A 20,656-nucleotide genomic window follows, 5' to 3' on the forward strand; every position below is an offset into this window, starting at 1 on the left:
CTACGTGTTCCAAATGGTATTAAAACAGAATTTTCACACACATATTGTGGGGAGCCATTAAGGTTTTCCCCTAAAAGAATACTTCTGACTGTCCTTTGCCCAGAGCCAATAATGTTTGGGGTCATGGAAAGTTCAAGGTCTGAGAGAAGCTCAGGTGGGATTGATTGACCTGACTGTTATGTGCACAGGTGGTGATGGCACGAGGGATTGATTGACCTGGAGCTGTATAAATAGGACGCGAGTGATAAACCCAGGATCGGTCAGTAGAGATATCGACTCGGGAGTGTACTGGTGATCCTTCCATGCTAGAATTAAATATTCTTTGAATCAAATTCTTAGAATTTAATTCTTTTCATCCTCACTCCTCTCTTCGGAACCCGTACTTTTGCTGGCTAGCTCCGGCAACATATACCCCCAAAATGATTTTGTTCCAGTTATTTTAACTGTACAATGGTACTAATCACAAGAGAATGAAAAGTGCGAAAGTATTTTTTTTTGGTACTGGGGATGGTACCGAGGTATTTTACCTCTGAGCTACACCCCCAGCCCCCTATTTTATTCTTTCTTTTGAAACAGAGTCTCACTGTGTTGCAAAGGGCCTCACTAAGTGGCTGAGACTGTCAGCGCACCATGATCCTTCTGTCTCAGCTTGCCAAATGCTGGGATTACAAGCATGTGTCACCATGCCTGGCTTATGAAAGTATTTTTTAAAAATCATCCAATTACATGTATTTACTGAGATTAACACAAAATATTTTTCTTTGGGAATGAAAATGGTAAAGCAAAAATGGTGAAAATCCAAAGAAAGTAGCATTAATTAATAAAGGTTAGTAATAAATTAATTTTGGCAAAATGAGATTTTGGGTGGCTCAAGCTCCATCAAGGTATTCCTCCACGAGTGAAAGAAAATCCTGTAAGACCATGTAAATGGGAAAGAGATCTTTTCGGTATACTGGCAGCATTCGAATCAGTGGTTGTCTTTGTTGCCAAATAGGAACAGCTTAATGCTGAAAATTTATTGCTTAATGGTTGGAAAAGATGATTAGACTATGAAACTTTCTAGTACAAATGCACTGAGAAACATTTCCAGCCTAAGAGTCTACTCCCAAATAGAGAAATGTTCTCTATTAAAATTAGTCTTACAACTTAAAAAATTTGAAATACTAGAACCTAAAAAAATGAAAAACAGAAAAAGGGAAATGCTGAAAAGTTAATGACTGACACGATTTACACTTAGCTATATCCTAAAATTTTGTTTCTTGTACTCTAAAAAATTCTATTTATAAAGTATGGTTATATTGTATTTTAAAGACATGTATCACATGGAAATAATTCACTACAGTGGTTTTATGAAAAGATGAACATCCTTTAAAACATTTTTTGAAACTGTTTAAAAAATGAAAATGCAGTAAAGCAAGGATCATTGCCTTGAAAGAGCTCGTGACCTTAATGGAAGAAACATCTCACTGGAGTTTCCACAAGTTCCGCCTTCTTCTAATTGCAACTCTGGTGGCAACGGAGGAGCCCCGGGGTCCCCAGGTCTAGGAAATGTAGTGGAAGAGAAGATGGTATTTTCAGTTCTGCCTACTTCCAGGACAGGCAAATTCAGAGAGGATTCAGTAGAAAAAAAAGGAGCTGTGCTGGATTCTCCTTCTGGATGGAACATGGCAGTGGATGCTCTCAGTTTTTCAGAGTAATTACTTTCATCTGAATTTGATCTAGAAAGGTTGTTCATAGTTCCAGCTGGAAAAGGCTCACAGCTGCTACATTTCAGTCCTAAAATGAAATTATTCAGATGTAAATTAAAACAAAGCAAAACCAGAAAAACAGAGTTCACTTCCACTTTGTACCTCTAGCTACCATACAACCAAATTTAAATTGCAATTTATAAATTCTGTCATAATCCATTTTAAATCTCATTTGCTTTTCTCAACAACCATACTATTATTTATTTTTTCTAGATGAGAAAATAGTTTCAAGGAAGCTAAATGACATGCTATAATTTAATGTATACTTACATTTTTAACCATTGAAAAACCTGTAAAAATAAAGCAGCCCTAAAATTTTCATAAAATAAATAGCTTTCACAACTAATAAATATTCCTTAGCATTTTGGTACAAAAAATATTAGCTAAGGGCTGGGGATATAGCTTGGTGGTAGAGTGCTTGCCTAGCATACATAAAACTCTGAGTTCAATCCCAGTACCCTCCCCCCAAAAAACAGCAAATAAAACCAAAATTTGAAAGGACATATGATAAAACTGCATCAATCAATGGCAATTATTGATTTTTGAATTACAGGGTATTAAAATTCAAAGGGATTTGAGAGGTTACCTGAAATAGGCACAGAACAGGTTAAGTCATTCCTATTTTTCCTTTTATTTTGGTACTAGGACTGAATTCAGGGGCATTTTACCTTAGAGGTACACCCCCAGCCCTTTTTATTTTTTATTTTTGAAGCAAGGGCTGGACATAGTGGTGCATGCCAGTTATCACAACAAGGCCGGGCATGGTGGTGCACACTTGTGATCCCAGCATTCAGGAGGCTGAGACAGGAGGATCACAGTTTGCAGACAGCCTCAGCTACTTAGTGAGACCCTGTTTTTGTTTTTTGGTGGTACTGGGGTTCCCGAAAGCCCTTCTACCTCCGGGCTACACTCCCAGACCTAGTTTTTACATTTTTATTTGGAAACAGGGTCTCTTAAGCCAGCATGGCTGGCTTCGAACCAGCGCGATCCTCCTGTCTCTGCCTCCCAAGCGCGGGGATTACAAGTGTGCGCCACCACGCCCGGTGACCCTGTTTTAAAATAAAGAGTAAAAATAGGGCTGAGGGTATAGCTCAGAGGTAGAATGCCTCAGGTTCCATCCCCAGTACCACAAAAAAAAAAAAAAAAAAAAAAAGCCGGGCGTGGTGGCGCAGGCTTGGAGACAGGATTGCGCAGGTTCGAACCCAGCCGTGCTGGCTTAAGAGACCCTGTTTCCAAAAATAAAAAAGTATAAAATAGATCTGGGAGTGTAGCCCAGAGGTAGAAGGGCTTCCAGGAACGCCAGTACCACCAAAAAAAAAAAAAAAAAAAAAAAAAAAAAAAAAACCATAACAACAACAAGGCCAGGCATGGTGGCATAAGCATTTGGGAGGCTGAGACAGGAGGATCCTGGTTTGCAGACAGCCTCAGTTACTTAGCAAGGCTCTTTGCAACTTAGTTGAAAACTTGTTCCAAAATAAGGAATAAAAGGTAGGCCTGGGGGTGTAGCTTGGGGGTAGAATGCCCATGGGTTCCATCCCCAGTACCACACACACACACACAAAAAAAAAATAAAATAAAATAAAATAAAACAACAACAAAAAGGGCTGGGAGAGTATAGCTCAAAAGTAGAATAACTGGGTACAAAGAAAAGAAAAGAAATAGGGCCTCAGTAAGTTGCTGAGGGTCACTTGGTTGCAGAGCTGGCCTCAAACCTATGATCCCCTCTGCCTTAGCCTCCATGCCCAGTATCAAGTTAAGTCATTCCTAATATTCACTCCAAGACTACTTTGTGGGAAATTGAGAACTACATAAATAGTAATGTCCTGGTTCTCTATCTAATGGTTATTTAAGTGACAGTGCTTATACCCAGTATAGAATTTTCAAAGGGTAGAGTTGATAATTAACCTCAGGATCGAAAGAAATAAACATAAAATCAATTTATCTTTCCCTTAGGCTTAGCAAATATTCCACCTATCTTACAGGTACAGAAACTCCTGAGTTGACAGATTTTAGGTAAAATCTGCTAAGTACATCTATATGCATTTTTTTCTGCTACTTTTCAACTTTATAATACATTCAACACTTCTGTCCCATGCTACAGAAACTATTTTAGTATATATGGCTCATTTGGGGAAACTTCCAAAGTGTTCCAACAGGAATGTACAGACTATGAGTTCCTTAAGAGCAGAAACCTTAGTCCTTCATTTCTTCATCTCCAATCCCTAGAACACTGGCATATTAAAAATAATTGTTAGCTTAGATTTCTTTGATATCCAAGACGTCTTACCTTTCAGCTGTTCTAGTTTGACATTTCTGAGTTTCAACACTTCATCTGTAATCTTCTGTATCAAGAAGTTCTGTGTTTTTTCTCGCCGAATAGATTCAATGAGGGTGTCTAGTCCTTTGGGGTTTTCTTGTAAGTAGTCTAATAATTTTCCAGCCCTTTTTCTACTTGATGTTCGGCAAGAAATCTCTTCAGTGTCTTCTCTACTGAGTATTTTTTTTGCACGCAGATGATCAAAATGTCTCTCAGCTATGATTTTCTCACATAGGTAAACGCGCAAATTTTCTAATGCCTAGAAAACATAAAATATCCTTCAATGTTATTCTGTAACACCACATAGGTGACTATTAATTAGGAATCTTAATTGATGTAAGACAATGTTCTGAATCAGGAGACCCAGGCTTTTTAAAATGCATGTTAATTAAGATTAAAGTTCCAGTTGACACAAGCAGGTCCCAGACATTCCTTATAGTTTCTGTCCCACTCTGTTCTTCTGTTCTTACCTTCACACCTAAAAACCAAGACCAGACATAGCCAAGAGTGGTGGCACACACCTGTAATCCCAGAACTTGGGGGGTTGACACAGGAGGGCTATAAGTTTAAGGCCAGCCTCAGGAACTTAGCAAGACTCTGTCTCAAAAGAAAAAAAAAAAAAAGATAAAATAGGTTAGGGATATAGCTCAGAGAAAAAGGCCCTGGGTTCAATCCCCATTACCAAAAATAGAGGTCAGACAAACCCAGAGAGTCTGGGTCCTTGTTAACAAGTAAGGTCTGTGGAAGGTCACTTTCAGTGACAAAAATAAGAAGACAATTAACTATACATTTTAGATACCATTTAGCAAGGAATTCAGAATTAATCAGGATCAGGGATAATAACTTGGTGTGAGGTTTCACAATATAAGTTTCTCATGTTATTATTCCATCTCCATCATTATAAGCAAAAACAAATCTAAAACTAAAAAGCTCAAAATGTGTTTGAAGTCAGTTAGAAAGAATATATTCTAATTTGCTGAGTCTGTCTTGGTGGAAGGGAGATAGATAGTTGTGTAGGGAGAGAAACTAAAAAGAATAATATTGAAAAAAATACAAGATATTAAGAAAAAGGAGACCATAGGAAAAAAGCTTAGTCCTGAAAAGTACCTAAGGGGCTTAATTAAGCAGAAAATACATGTCACTCTAATTTATTAATTTGTTCACATTTTTTGTTTTTATGAATATGAAAACATAAAAATTATACATAAAACAGGGTGGCATGTAATGTTTCGATATGTGGATACATTGCACAATGTTTAAATCAGCTCCATGTTAGTCTTAATAAATGGCATTAATAATCTGATTCTAGTGATATGTTAGCTCCTCTATTTACAAAATATGTGTGTCTCTTTGCCCATTTCCTTATTTGACTGTTATGAGGAATAATATATGGAAAGTGCTTAGAAAAATGCCTGGTTCAAGCCAGGTGTGGTGGCGCACGCTTGTCATCCCAGCATTCGGGAGGCTGAGACCAGAGGATAGTGGTTCGTGGACAGCCTCAGCTGCTTAGTGAGGCCATCTGCAACACAGTGAGACCTGGTTTCAAAATAAAAAGTAGGGCAGGGGGTGTAGCTCGGAGGTTGAATGCCCTGGGTTCAATCGCCAGACCCTCAAAAAAAAAAAAAAAAAAAAAAAAAAAAAGAAGGAGAAGAAGAATGAAAGAAAGAAAAAGAAAGAAAGAAAGACAGATGGATGCCTGGCTCATAGTAGGTGATCAATACATGTTTAGGGATGACTAATTTGACTCACATTTATAATGATGACCTAAAAGCAATGGAAGTATTAGCAGCATCCTAGCATGTAATGGACAGAAAGTCATCTAAGTAAAGTCTTCTTGTAGTTCTCAACTCACTGAATTCACACTTGCATTTATTTATTTTTTATTTTTATTTTTGTGGGTCTGGGGATGGAACCCAGGGGCATTCGACCTCCGAGCTACACCCCCTGCCCTATTTTTATTTTGAAACAGGGTCTCACTAAGTTGCAGAGGGCCTCACTAAGTAGCTGAGGCTGTCTGCAAACTGGGATCCTCTAGTGTCAGCCTCTCAAATGCTAGGATTACAAGAGTGCACCACCACGCCTGGCTGCATTCATTTATACAACAAACATTTTAGATATCTAAAGTCCTGGTAAGCCAAGTGGCCAGCACCAAGTATTACTACACAGACATGTACAGGATTTGAATCCTGTATGCAAAGAGCTCCTGGTCTAGTCAGAGAATATGCATCACATACAAGCCAATAATTATAAGATTTTTTTTTTTTTTTGGTGTGTGTGTGTGTGTGTGTGTGTGTGTGTGTGTGTGTGTCTGGGGATGGAATCCAGTGGTATTGGGCCCCCGAGCTACACCCTGTGCCTATTTTGTATTTTTTTTTTTTTAACAGGGTCTCACTAAGTTGCAGAGAGCCTAAGTAGCTGAGGCTGTCCAGAAGAAGTCCAGGAACTGTGATCCTCAGGTCCTAGCCTCCCGAATGTTGGGATTACAAGCATGAGCCACCATGCCTGGCTTCAATTATAAGATTATTTATATGGCCCAGAAAAATATATAGGTCAAGTACTGGGCAAGAATAGAGTGAGGAATAACTCTATATCCAGGACTGGGGAACTTTACAGAGGCCCTGCCTGAGCTAAAGGCATAAAGGTATGCAGTTGGAAGACACTGAGAAGTAATGGCAAGGCAGGCTTGATAGTTCATGCCTGTAATTGCAGTACTTGGGAGGCTGAGAAAGAAGGATCACAGGTTTGAGGACAGCCTCAGCAAGGAGTAAGATTCTCATCAACCTAGCGAGTACCCATTTTAAAGTAAAAATAAAATAGGACTGGGGATGTAACTCAGAGATAGAATGCCCTGGGTTTAATCCTCAGTACCTCTCCCCACCAAAAAAAAAAAGTCTGGGCAGTTAGCACTCAAGGTACATATGAGAAGGTGGTGAGGAATGAAGCTGGGAAGGAAAACTGGGGTTTTTTCATGGAAGACTTTACAACATGCAGAGGAACATACATTTCCCAATAGTCAAAATGAAGAGTTATAAAGGAGCGTATAAATAGGAGGAAGTAAGAAAACATCTGCAGGGGATTAGAGAGAGCCAAAATTGGGGTAAAAAAAGACCAATTAGAAGATTGCTGCAATCATCTTACATATGAAATGTTGGGAGTACACTCCATTGTGTAGGAGAGTTACTGGCAGTTAAGTCCAAGGGTATTCTACTTCTGAGCTACACTCTCAGCCCTATTTTATTCTTTCTTTCTTTCTTTCTTTCTTTCTTTCTTTCTTTCTTTCTTTCTTTCTTTCTTTCTTTCTTTCTCTTTCTGTACTGGGGATTGAACCCAGGGACATTCTACCTCTGAACTACACATCAGCCCTATTTTTTTCCCTTCCTTCCTTCCTTCCTTCCTTCCTTTTTGGTGGTACTGGGGGTGGAACCCAGAGGCTTTCTACCTCTGGACTATACTCCCAGACCTATTTTATATTTTATTTGGAAACAGGGTCTCACTAAGTTGCTGAGCTCACTAAGTAGCTGAGGCTGGCTTCGATTCTCCTGTCTCAGCCTCCCAAGCGCGGGGATTATAAGCGTGTGCCACCACACCTGGCTTTTTATTCTTTATTTTAAAGCAGGTTCTCACTAAGTTGCAGAGGACCTCTGTAAGTAGCCAAGGCTGGCCACAAACCTGTGATTCTCCTGTCTCAGCCTCGCAAGCACTGAGATTACAAACCTGTGCCACCACACCCAGCTTATTCTTTATTTTGAAACAGGGTCTATTGAATTACAGAGGGCCTTGCTAAGTTGCTGAGGCTGGCCACAAACCGGTGTCTTCTTGTCTCAGCCTCTCCCAAGTACTGGGATTATAGGCTTGCGCCACCACACCCAGATGAAAGATTGTATTTAATTTTTTTTGGGGGGGGGTACCGGGGATGGAAGTCAGGGGCATTGTATCTCCGAGTACACCTCAGTCCTATTTTTTCAGTCTTTTTATTTCTGAAACAGGGTCTCACTGAGTTGTGAAGGGCCTTGCTAAGTAGCTGAGACTGTTCAAGAACTGAGTTAAGTGCCCATTCATCCTTTAAATTTCAAATCAGTATTTATCTCCTTTGAAAAGCCTTATGTTAACTCTCCAGGACGAGTTAAGTACCACTCTCTTCTATCCTTGTAGTACCTGATACACCAGGCCTTTCTATACTTTCACCTTTCTATATAGCAGGCCTCCATTTCTTTCACTTCTTCTTCCAACTCATCCCTAGACATTTCCATTTTGCCCTCAAAGTCACCAATGACCAATCATTGCCACATCAGGCACTTTTAGTCTTCATCTTCTGCCAACATGAACACACTCCCTCTTTGAAACATTCTTTTCTTACATGAATACCACACTTGCCTGATTTTAACTGCTCACTCTAAAAAAGTTCTTTTCTTTAAAGGGTCTTTTTAAAAAGCCTTTTTGTTGTATAGCCTTCAACCTCTAAGATGAACTCATGTAACCCCATGTTTACATTTCATGCTTACATTTCCCTTCTGATGGTCAGATTTGGTAAATCTAATTGGTCTGACATTTCCACTGACTGATACCACTTTCTTCCTCAAACACGAAACCTTGCCAGGCATGGTGGCACATGTCTGTAATCCCAGTACTTGGGAGGCTGAGAGAGGAGGATAGTAGGTTCACACCCAGTCTCAGCTGCAACTTGGTGAGACCCTGTTTCAAAAATAAAGAATAAAACATAGGCCAGACGTGGTGGTGCACGCTTGTAAGGCGAAGACAGGAGGATCGCGCAGGTTCGAAGCTAGACTTGCTGGCTTAAGAGACCCTGTTTCCAAATATAAAATAGGTCTGGGAGTGTGGCCTGGAAGTAGAAGGGTTCCATCCCCAGTACCACCAAAAAAAAAAAAAAAAAAAAAAAAAAGGAACCCTGAAAACTTGGACAGTACTAAATCCTACACATAAGCATTCTGATACCCGAATAGCTATCTCTGCTAGCTGAGATAGCTACTGACTAGCGGGCAGGTAATGTATACAGCACAGCTACCCTGGACAAAGGAATAATTCACACCCCTTGCTGAATGCAGCAATGGTACAGGGTTCCATCATGCTCCTTAATGCACAATTAATTTTCCACTAGATATTTTTGGACAATGATTGATTACTGGTAAGTAAAACTACAGAAAGCAAAAGCTCAGATAGAAATATTTTTTCAGGGGGACAACTATGTATCATTCATTAAGACAGATAATATAGAAAGGACAGCAAGCCACTTTGGGGGAAGGATGCTAACGGAAAATTCATTTATTGATACTCAAAGCGAGCAATCTGTAGGATATAAAAACTAAATTTTCAGTAGGTATTTGAAAATAAGGACCTAAAGCTGAGAGAAAAGACAGTTCAAATATGTGAAGGACATTTAAAAAGAAACTTTCCAAGGTATAAACCATTATGAAAATGATAAATATTTAAGGAGGAAAAAACCAGCACTTTTTTTTTGGGGGGGGGGGTACCAGGGTTCCCTTCTACCTCTGGGCTACACTCCCAGACCTATTTTATATATTTTTATTTGGAAACAGGGTCTCTTAAGCCAGCGAGGCTGACGCCAAACCTGTGTGATCCTCCTGTCTCCGCCTCCCAAGCGCGGGATTACAAGCGTGCGCCACCATGCCCGGCTGCACATATTTTTATAGACCTAAAACTCATCCAGTTTCCTCAAGGTTATGAAATTCTGATACAGGTGTAAACTGAAATTTCAAAGACAGATCAGATCAATGCACAACAAGAGGGGTACGAAGGTCTGGAAGCCACTCTTTGCATCTGTATTTGTATTCCAAGTGGGAGGAATTATTTCCTCCTGCTTGTACTCTTTCAGGTGCCCCTTGTAATCTTAAGTGGGAAGCTGAAAATAGTGTGCCACAGAATAAGGAACATAATAGGCCTACCTCTTGTAGTTCACAGTTTTACTGGCATTTTGATTAGACAACACATATTTATCCAATGTCTTAGTCTTAACTACAGAATATAAAGCACAGGCCTGATGTATGTATGTTTGTTTGTTTATTTATTTATTTATTTATTCAGGTTCATGGATTGAACCCAGGAGTATTCTATCTCTGAGCTACACCCTCAGCCCTATTTTTATTTTGAAAGAGGGTCTCAGTAGGTTGCTGAGGGTCTCATTAATGGCCTTGAACCTGTGATCCCGTTTTCTCAGTCTCCCAAGTACTGGAATTACAGGTTTGTGCCACAATGCCCCACCTGAACTTTTCTTTTCTTTTTGTATTTTTCCAGGCTGAAGGTATTCCATAAATCTCAGCAGAATGGGAAATTAAGGCGCAAGTCCCAGCCATATACAGTTTCCTTCTTCTAGTGTGAGTCACACAAATAGTAATTATGAGTACAGTGTAATAGACCTTATAGGGGATGGAAGAGTCAGGGATTTGAAATAGATGAACATTCAGAAAGCTGGGGAGGCCGGGCTCGTGGGGCGCCGGGAGTCAGGGCTGTGGATCCCTGCGGCGAGATGAGGAACCTGGGACCATGAGAGGTGGAATGATGGGTTACCCAAGCCACGCAGCTAATTAAGTAGCAGAGCTGGGATTAGAACTCAGGGTTCCTGCCTCCCAAGATTGTTAAAATGAGTCTGCGGAAGCAAACCTCTAGTGACTTCTTAAAGCAAATCATCGGACGGCAAGGTGTGGTAAAATTAAATTCTGGAGTGGATTATCGAGGGGTCCTGGCTTGCCTGGATGGCTACATGAACATAGCCCTGGAGCAGACAGAAGAATATGTAAACGGAAAACTGAAGAATAAGTATGGGGATGTGTTTATCCGAGGAAACAACGTGTTGTACATTAGCACGCAGAAAAGAAGGATGTGAAGGCACAAAGGGAACACTGCCTCTCATAGCTGAATATATTTTTTCTAATTTTTTTCTAATTTTTGCTTCTTTTGTGATAAAATATCCTCTTTTCATAATAGTTGATTTTCACTGACATATGAGTAAGACAAATATATAAAATTGTGAATTGAATTGTAAAGCATTTTTCATATTTAAGTTCAGTTCTTTTACCTCTGTGTCAGAATAATAGTGCTTAAAAAATTAAAAAAAAAAAAGAAGAAAAAAAGCTGGTGTCAGCCAGGCTTCGCGGTGCCATGCTATAATTCCAGTACTTGGAAGGCTGAGATAAGAAGATCACAGGTTCAGAGCTAGCCTCAGCAAATTAGTAAGAACTTATTTCAAAATAAAAAAGAGCTGGGGATGTAACTCAGAGTTCAAAAACCAGCAACCCCTCCTCACACACACAGAAGTTGCTGTCCTGTCATGTTCACAGTGATTCAATAAAATCCCTGCAGTCTTAAGTTCATATTGGGTTTGTTTTTAATTGAATATACTTTTTTTAGTGGTGTTTATCTAGGTTTCATCTGGCAAATAACTAAAAAAAAAAAAAACCCGTACTTCAACAAAGCCATTCTTTTACAAATAAATATTAAGGTCTGTGCAGTTCTGCAGCAGAGCACAATTTAGCTACTGAATGTTTCCAACGTTTACCTGTAAATTGATTCTCAGCTACATATAGTCACACACACCCCTCCATTTAAATATGTGGGCGTTTGCTCACTAGGGGGAATTCCAGGCTGTGCTTTCAGCTGTTAACCTTTCCCCAGCCCCCTCTGCAAAGAGTTTCATATATTCGCTCCACTGGTTGGGATGCTTTGTCCGATCCAGCTCTTGCTCTAGACTGAGCCAGCAGCCTAGCAGTGTGCTGAAGGCTGAACCTGCTGGGGCTCCCTCACCTAGCTTAGCACCTGCAAGAGCTCGGTGGCGGGCGGGAGGCTTCGCGCGCGGATGGGAGCGGGATGGCCAAGTGGCCGCGAACACTCTCTCGGTTGGACGAGGTGTAATAACCCAAGCCCCGCGTGGACTTAACGTGGAGCAGCAGGTCGCGCGGCTGCGCGCTCTCCCGGCCCTGGGCGCGGACCTTCAGCTCTTCCCACCCGAAGGCTCTTCCTTCCTTGTCCTCCGGGTTTCCGCTTTCCTCTCCCCGGGGCTGCAGCCCGCCCCCGCCCGCCCCGCGGCGCCCGGGCCAGGCAGAGCTACTCACGTCCTTCTTCACTTCGGTCAGGTCCTCCTCGGTGAGCGACGGCGCGGTGGGCTCCATGGCGAGGGCGCTTCTTCCGGGTCCGGCGGCCTGGGCTAAGCCGCCCCGCCCTGACTGGGGGCTCTGGCCTCGGGCGACCCGGGAGAAGAGGAGGTAGAGCAGAACTGGAGGAAGGCGGTCGCCCCTGGGAAACAGGGGCTTGCGGGGGTCACAGAGTAGCGCTTCCGGCTCCGCCTCTGGGGCCAACAGGGACGCCAGGCGGGGCGCGGAGAGCTCGGAGCTCCGAGCGGAGTAACTTCCCTCCAGGAGGCTCCGGCGCAGGCACCGCCCCCTACGGGCGTGTCCACCGGAAGAGCCCGCCCCATCGCGGAGGCAGCCAATCAGTATCAGCCTGCGGGAGTCCAGGCCACGCCCACAACTGGAAGCTATCCTGAGTGGTTCCGCCCACAGCGGGCGTCATCCAAGCCACGCCTCCGAAGGACAAGTTCTGGAGGCGGCGGGCTGATCTTTCAGCACGGAATCCTCTCCCGAGGTGGGGCCTGTCTCGCTCAATCCTGGATCCTCCCCGCCTTTGCAGACTGCTCGCCTTGTTGAAGTCTCATCTCCGTCAGACAGTCCTTTTGGGTTCCTCCTCCATTTTCCCAGACTTTGCCTTACAATTCCTGTTGCTTTATCTTAATTTTTTACTTAATTATCCATATACAAAGATGTATATATATACACACAATATACACATAGCCTAAGTACAGTTATTAAAGTTTCTTTTTTTTTTTTTTTGCGGTACTGGGGATGGAACCCAGGGACATTCTAACTACGAGTTACACTCCCAGGCCTATTTTTTATTCTTTATTTTGAAACAGGGTCACACTAAGTTGCAAAGGGACTCACTAAGTAGCTGAAGCTGGCCACGAACCGCAATCCTCCTGTCTCAGACTCCCAAATGCTGGGATTAAAAGTGTGCGCCACCACGCCCGGCAATATTAAAGATTTTTGAAAGGGGAAAAGAAATAAACTACAACCTTACCACTTTAGCAGTATATACACAAAAAGTAACAACTGTTTAGAACAAAAGAGAAAATGATGTATTCCCAGTTAACAGCCAATAACCATGCTCCGATAAACACAAAGTTAACGTGAGATTCCGAAGAACAGTGGTTTCCCAAGGACATGGTTCTTCCATGAAATGATTACACAAGCTTTTATAGTCTCCATACATAGGTAGAATTATTAGACAGGGGAACTACAAAAAAGTGGGGAAAATATTCAACAAATTTAGATGTTTTCAATAAATCAGGGAAATTTTCTATAGGATTCGGTTCCATCTCATTCTCAGCCTTATGATTTAATAAAGGATCCGGCATTGTGGCCTACTCCTGTAATAACAATATTTAGGAGAATCCAGCCAGCCCTAGCAATTTAGCACGACCCTGTTTCAAAATAAAAAATAAAAACTTCTGGGAGCGGGTATAGCTCAGAGGTAGAATTGTCCCTTGATTCAATCTCAGTACAAAAAAAAAAAAAAAAAAAAGGATAGAAAGGAAGGAAGGAAGGAGCCAGACATGGGGGCTCAGGCTTGTAATCCTCGAGCTTGGGAGGCGGAGACAGGAGGATCGCGCAGGCTCGAAGCCAGCCTCGCTGACTTAAGAGACCCTAGTTTCCAAAGAAAAAAAGAAAAAGAAGCCGGGCATGGTGGTGCATGCTTCCAATCCCAGCATTCGGACAGCCTCAGCAACTTAGCAGGCCCTTTGCAACTCTGTGAGACTCTGTTTCAAAAAACAAAAAGACTAAAAAAATAGAGCTGAGGGTATAGCTCTGAGGTAGAATGTCCCTGGTTTAGCCGGGCATGGTGGCACACGCTTGTTATCTCAGCATTTGGGAGGCTGAGATGGATGGAGATTCGAGGACAGCCTCAGCTACTTAGTGAGGCCCTCCGCAACTTACTGCAAAAAAAAAAAAAAAAAAAAAAAATAGATTCCAGAGGTCAGTCAAGCTTAACATACATTTTTTCAATGATCATGAAAATGCTGGGTCAGACCCAGAGATGATAAATAAATGGCTGACGCAGGAGCCTAAAATAGCTCAAATACTACATAAGCTTTTCCTTTTTAAAATTTTTATTTTTTAGTGGTACTGGGGATTGAACCCAAGGGCATTCTAGTTACACCCCAGCCTTGTTTTATTTTTGTTTTGAAACAAGGTCTTGCTAGGTTGATGAGAGTCTCACTACTTCCTGAGTCTGTTCTTGAACCTGCGATCCTCCTGGCTCAGCCTCCCAAGTACTTGAATTAACAGGCATGCTCTACCATATCTGGCATACATACACTTCTTAATTCACAACACTTCACCTCTCCATGAGGTTCAGATCTCCAAGCAGCAAAATTCAAACTTGGAAGCTCCCAAATACAAATGTGGCTTCTTTGGAGAACCTTTGGTTCAAACTTAATGTTTACATATTTTGGTCACTGTGTAAACATGTTTTTCCTCATTTACTAATCTGCATGATGGAGATAGGCTTACCTCATACAACTGCTGGGAGTATATGTAAAATTCTTGGAAATATTGGACACTCATTCACACTCAATTTGCTATTATCTTTTATTATTCCTTATTACTTTTTGTGTACTAGACATACTGTGTGTTCTAGGTATGGCATGTAAACAGCATACTAAATAAACTAGAAATAAGCTAAATGATTTTAGGAGTTCAGAGGGTAGATTAGAATAAGAGGATCAAGGACAAACTTGGAAACCCTCAACTTTTAAATCAACCTGAAAAAGAACAATGTTGTTAAAGCCATACTACATAATTCTGATCACAACACAGAAGTTGCTTTATTTTTCTTTTCTTTTCTTTTTTCTTTTTTTCTTTTTTGCAGTACTGGAACCCAGAGGCATTCTACCTCCAAGCTACACCTCCAGCCCTATTTTTTATTTGGAAACAGGGTCTCACTGAGTTGTAAAGGGCCTCACTAAGTAGCTGAGGCTGTCTGCAAACCACTATCCTCCTGTCTCAGTCTACTGAATGAATACTGGGATTACAAAATAGTGCCACCATGCCTGGCTAGGGAGTTGCTTTTTATAGTAACAATATGTCTTTTTTCATATTGATGCATAATATTAGTACAGTCTTTTTTTTTTTTTTTTTTTCGGTATTGAGGATTGAACCCAAGGGTATTCCACCTCTGAGCTATAACCCAACACTTTCTTTTGATTTTGAAACAGGGTCTCAGGTTGCTGAGGCTATCCTCAAACCTGAGATCCTCCTGTCTCAATCTCCCAAGTACTGAGATTACAAGCATGTGTCACCATGCCTGGCTAGTATGGTCTTTTTCTGATTGCTTCACCTTCCACTCTCTTGGTATATCCCAATTTACTTAACCACTTGTTCTTTCATCTAACAAATATTTATTGAATGTCAACTATGTGCCAGACACTATTCCAGATGCTGGGAAAAGCTATGAACAAAACAGATGAAAATCTCATTCCCTGTACAATTTATATTCTAGCATGTGTAAGGTTGGGACAGGGAGGCAGACATTTGAACATTGTTAAGTAAATTATTTAATGTATTGGAAGCTGATAAATGCTAAGAGAAAGAAACCCTTTCAGGGAGGTAGGAAGAGGCTGTGTGGGTGGTCAATGAAACCCTCTTGGAGAAGAGGGATTTGACCTCTCCCTGGAAGGAAGGGAGGAAGTGAGTGGTGTGGACAGAGAGGGGGCCACAACGCAGAGACCCAGGTGTCGCTGGGGAGGAGATGAACTCCCACAGGCCGCGGTCCAAGTTCACTCTGCCTCTGCTCTGAGTCATACAGGCTTACTCTGAGTCAAATGGGAAGCCACTGGAGGCTTCCGAGCAGAGGAGTGGCAGGATCGGATTTGTGCTTTGAGGAGCACTTTCCCTGTCGTGCTCAGGGGAAGGGACTGGAAGAGGGGAGGCTAGTGAGGGCACTAGAGCTATGTCCAGGCCCCGCAGGTGGGCTTCAGGCGAGGGTGAAAGCAGCTCGGGTGAGGAGAACGTTTTGAAGAGAAGTGGAGAGGTGATCGAATTTTAATTTTAAAGGATCACCGTGGTTGCTGAGGTGAGAGTAGACCGCAAGGGGCAGGGGGAAGCTGAAGACCAGCTGGACACAGCCATCCCTGCAGAGATGGAGGTGGGACCAGCTGACTACATGGCGAACACTCGCTATTTTCCCTTTCTTTCCAATTTATCATTATAAACATGGATCACAGAAAATTTTTGTTTTCCTCCATAGGATACTTTGTCTACGTATTCCCCACCCTTCCCTTTTGAATTACCTTGGCCCTCGCCATCCCTGATTCTTGAGCCTCCTTTCAGGCCCTTTACTGTACGCTTGGCTCTTCCCCGTTTTTGACCAGCATTTCACTTTTTTTTTTTTTTTTTTTTTTGGTGATACTGGGGTTCCTGGAAGCCCTGCTACCTCTGGGCTACACTCCCAGACCTATTTTTACATTTTTATTTGGAAACAGGTTCTCTTAAGCCAGTGCACGCAGCTGGCTTCGAACCTGCGCGATCCTCCTGTCTCTGCCTCCCAAGCGCGGGGATTACAAGCGTGCGCCACCACACCCGGCTTCCAGCATTTCACTTTTGACACCTGCGACCTTCTTCCATTCTCAGTATTCATTTAGGCAAAAGATAAATTTCTGGTCTGGTGTCGCGTCCCTCGACCAGCGATTAAGACACGACACGAAGCTCTTCTTGCAAGCCGTTTATTCAGGATACTAGTAATGGCGGAATGGCAGAATGGCATGGCCTGGCAAAGATCTGCCTTGCGCAGGGGATTATAAACATTAACCCTCCCAATCACTCCCTGCCACGTCTCACTCACTCATTGGCTCATGCTCGTCAGGCCACCACCACGTCATGCGTTACATAACCTTAGCCTCCAAATATGGAGTTGCTTCCTGCACAGCCATGTGTCAATCAAGCTCAGAGGCAGGAAGCCGGCGCCATTTTCTAGTTCAGAGGCAGGAAGCCGGCGCCATCTTCTAATGGCGGCTCGCCACAGTCTGGGTCAAAGTGGAAGTAATGGAATAAGGAATGAGGATTGAGTGAGAGGATCTTGGGGATTTTTTTTTTTTTTTTAATAGCTGAAACTTAAACATTCTGCTTTTAAAGCTATGTTCTCCAGATTCCCGAGACCAATTTCCTGACTCAAAGCAACCATGTCTGGGCCAGGCTCAGTGGAATATGCTTTTAATCTCAGTACTTGGGAGGCTGAGACAGGAGGATAGCAGGTTTGATGCCAGCTTCAGAATTTAGTGAGACACTGTTTCAAAATAAAATAAGGGCTGGGGTATAGCTCAAGAGGTAGAATGTCTCTGGGTTTAATTCCCAGTATCAAAAACAAACAAAAACTTAGGCCCTTCTTTGCAACTCAGTGAGACCGTTTCAAAATAAGGAATAAAAAATAGGGCTGAGGGTTTAGCTCTAAAGTAGAATGCCCCTGTGTTCCATCCCCAGTACCAGAAGAAAAAAAAATACACATATACACATCTGCATACCAAGTGCCCCACCATAGTTAGTATGTAGCAGGCCTTCAGTTCCCAATCCTTATTTTCTAAACACCCTACTTCTTTTGTTAGCAAACATATTTCCCTTCTTTGCTAAATCACAGCATCGGACCCTAATGAAGGTGAGGCAAATTTGTGTGTGTGTGTGTGGGGGGGGGTTGGGAATGGAACCCAGAAGCATTTTACCTCTGCGCTACTCTGCCAGCCCTATTTTTTTTTTTTTTTTTTTTTTTGAAACAGGGTTTCACTAAATTGCTGAGGCTGATCTTGAATCCATGATCTTCCTGCCTCAGCCTCCCAAGTACTGGGATTTCAAGTGTGCACCACCACACCCACTATATTTTTATTTTGAAACAGCATTTCACTAGGTTAATGGAAGTTTCACTACTTGTTAAGGCTGTTCTGGAACCTATGATCCGTCTGTTGTCTCAGCCTCCCAAGTACTATGATTACAGGTGTGTGCCACCGCGCCCTGCTAGGATTGGGCATAGTTTCAAGAAAATAGCTTTAACCATTCTCTACCTTGCAATAATCCCACCTCTTCTCTATCTCACATCCTCCATCCCCACCTCAACTTCTAGGTGCACAGTCTGCTGCCTACTGTGCAATACAAGGTATCTGATGATAAATGTGCTGTGAAGGATACAGTTTAGGTGCTACAAACATAAGGCACGAGGTCGTGGTGGTTTGGCAGGTGCCATTCTAGTTTGGCACATTCCTTTCCTAGGGCTACTGTAATGAATTAGCCACAGACAAGGTGAATTAAAACAACAGAAGTTTCTTCTCTCATAGTTCTAGAAGCCAGAGATCCAAAATGAATAGACAGTGGGATCGCCGAAGGCTGGAGGAAGAAGTTTTCCTTGTCTCTTCCTAACTCCTGGCGTTGCTGGCAATCCCTGGCATTCCTTGGTTGTGGCACCATCACACCAGTCTGCCTTCATCGTCGCATGGCCTCTTTATTGTACTGCTCCTGCCTCCTCCTCTATGTCCAAATTTCTTCCCTATAGGAACCATAACCATTGAATTTAGGGTTCCCTTTAATCCAATAGGACCTCATCTTAACCTGATTACAACTGTTACAGCACTGTAGCTATGAGCCACATAGTGCTGTGTCCATCAGCAATAGACCACATACACGACAGTGGTCCCATAGACTACACAAGAGAACTGGAAAAATTCTGCATCTAACGATGCTGTAGCTGTCCTAACATCCCAGTGCACTGCACTCTCATGCGCCTGTGGTGATGTTGGTGTAAATAAGACTACGGTGCTGCCAGTCACTTAGAGTATAGCACGTACAATTATATGCAGTATAGAGTACTTGATAATGATGATAAATGACTATTACTGTTTTATGTGTTTACTATACTGCACGTTTTTTGTATGTGTGGTGCTGGGCATTGAACCCAGGAGTATTCTACCTTCAGGCAACTCCCCCAGCCCTATTTTATTATTTATTTTGAAACACAGTCTCATTAAGTTGTTGAGGCTGTCTTCAAAGCTGCAGCCCTCCTGTACTCAGCCTCCCTAGTACTGGGATCACAAGTGTGCACAATCATGCCTGGCTATAATGTTTTTCTTTCTTACAAGGTATTCAAGCACAGCCCAGATAATGTGTGTGTGTGTGTGTGTGTGTGTGTGTGTGTGTGTGTGTGTGTATGAGAGAGAGAGAGAGAGAGAGAGAGAGAGAGAGAGAGAGAGAGAGAGGAGATTCACTCTCTAGCAGGTAATTAAAAAACTGGGAGGTGGGTATTTGGTATAGTGACTTTGACATTGTCTAAGCTCCAAGCCTCTGTATTTATTTATTTATTTATTTATTTATTTATTTATTTATTTATTTTGGTGGTACTGGGGTTCCTGGAAGCCCTTCTACCTCCGGGCTATACTCCAAGACCTATTTTTACATTTCTATTTGGAAACAGGGTCTCCTAAACCAGCGCGCGCGGCTGGCTTCGAACCTGCGCGATCCTCCTGTCTCTGCCTCCCAAGAACGGGGATTACAAGCGTGCGCCACCACGCCTGGCCAAGCCTCTGTATTTATACATCCAGAGCCACTTGTACCTTGAGCTCCCTGTTAGGCAGCAGAAGAGGCTTGACCTAATATTATTTTTCTCCTTTACCCTTCCTTTAATTTTCCTATCTGGTTTCAATTGGATTTTTACCTTGAAAAGAGCTAGGTATGAGGGTAGTGCATATGAAATCTATTTTCTTCTTCTTCTTCTTTTTTTTTGGTAAGGCAATTGAATCCAGAGGCATTCTACCTCTGAGCCCTATTAAGTAATTAATTATATCCCCAGCCCTACTTATTTTTTATTTTGAAACAGGTCCTCACTAAATTGCTGGGGCTGGCTATGAACCTGCAATCCTCTTGTCTCAGCTTCCAAAGTACTGGGATTACAAGCATGTGCCACCATGCCTGGCTGCAATCTATTATTTTTATTGTTTAATAATTAACCTATTATTATTCAATTAGACTATTCCTTCAATAAGGCCAGAGCTTTACTTGATCAATGCTGCTCTTAGAACAGTGGCTGGTAGCCGGGCATGGTGGCACATGCTTGTGATCCCAGCATTCGGGAGGCTGAGACAGGAGAATAGTGGTTCGCAGATAGCCTCCGCTACTTAGTGAAGCCCTTTGCAACTCAGTGAGACCCAGTTTCAAAATAAAGAATAAAAAAATAGGGCTAGGGGTGTCACTTGGAGGTAGAATGCCCCTGGGTTCCATTCCCAGTACTGAAAAAAAAAAAAAAAAAAAAAAAAAAAAACAGTGGCTGGTATAAAGCAGGCAGATGTTCAATAAATATGTGCTGAATCACTGGATAGCAGGTGATAAATAACCCTTTATGTCAGCATGCTTTCTCATTACCTATGTGGTTCCTCTCCTCCACCATTATTATTTCTATGACACCCCAGGAGGCAGTGGAAGGAGAATTCAGTGTGCAGTTCTTCCTGGCCTTGGTTCCAACCCACTTGCAAACC

At 42.2% G+C, this 20,656-nt stretch overlaps 2 protein-coding genes across 3 annotated transcripts; one reads left to right on the forward strand and one right to left on the reverse strand.

Moving 5' to 3' along the window:
- Window positions 1-1,420: 1,420 nt before the first annotated feature.
- On the reverse strand, window positions 1,421-12,206 carry BCL10 (BCL10 immune signaling adaptor; the record flags this gene model as incomplete). Of its 2 annotated transcripts, none has more annotated exons than XM_080692532.1 (3): window positions 1,421-1,743; window positions 4,036-4,324; window positions 12,150-12,206. In XM_080692532.1, 3 exons carry the CDS (start codon window positions 12,204-12,206, stop codon window positions 1,421-1,423), a joined length of 669 nt encoding a protein of 222 aa, XP_080548658.1. The 2 variants fall into 2 exon arrangements, with proteins under 2 accessions (XP_080548658.1, XP_080548657.1); XM_080692531.1 differs by having other exon boundaries at window positions 1,421-1,776.
- LOC308259712 (U6 snRNA-associated Sm-like protein LSm6) lies at window positions 10,682-10,924 on the forward strand (the record flags this gene model as incomplete). The annotated part of the gene is made up of 1 exon (XM_080690904.1): window positions 10,682-10,924. One exon carries the CDS (start codon window positions 10,682-10,684, stop codon window positions 10,922-10,924), a length of 243 nt encoding a protein of 80 aa, XP_080547030.1.
- Window positions 12,207-20,656: the final 8,450 nt, after the last annotated feature.

This window comes from Muscardinus avellanarius (genome assembly GCF_963383645.1).
Source record: "Muscardinus avellanarius genome assembly, chromosome: 3".
NCBI lineage: Eukaryota > Metazoa > Chordata > Mammalia > Rodentia > Gliridae > Muscardinus > Muscardinus avellanarius.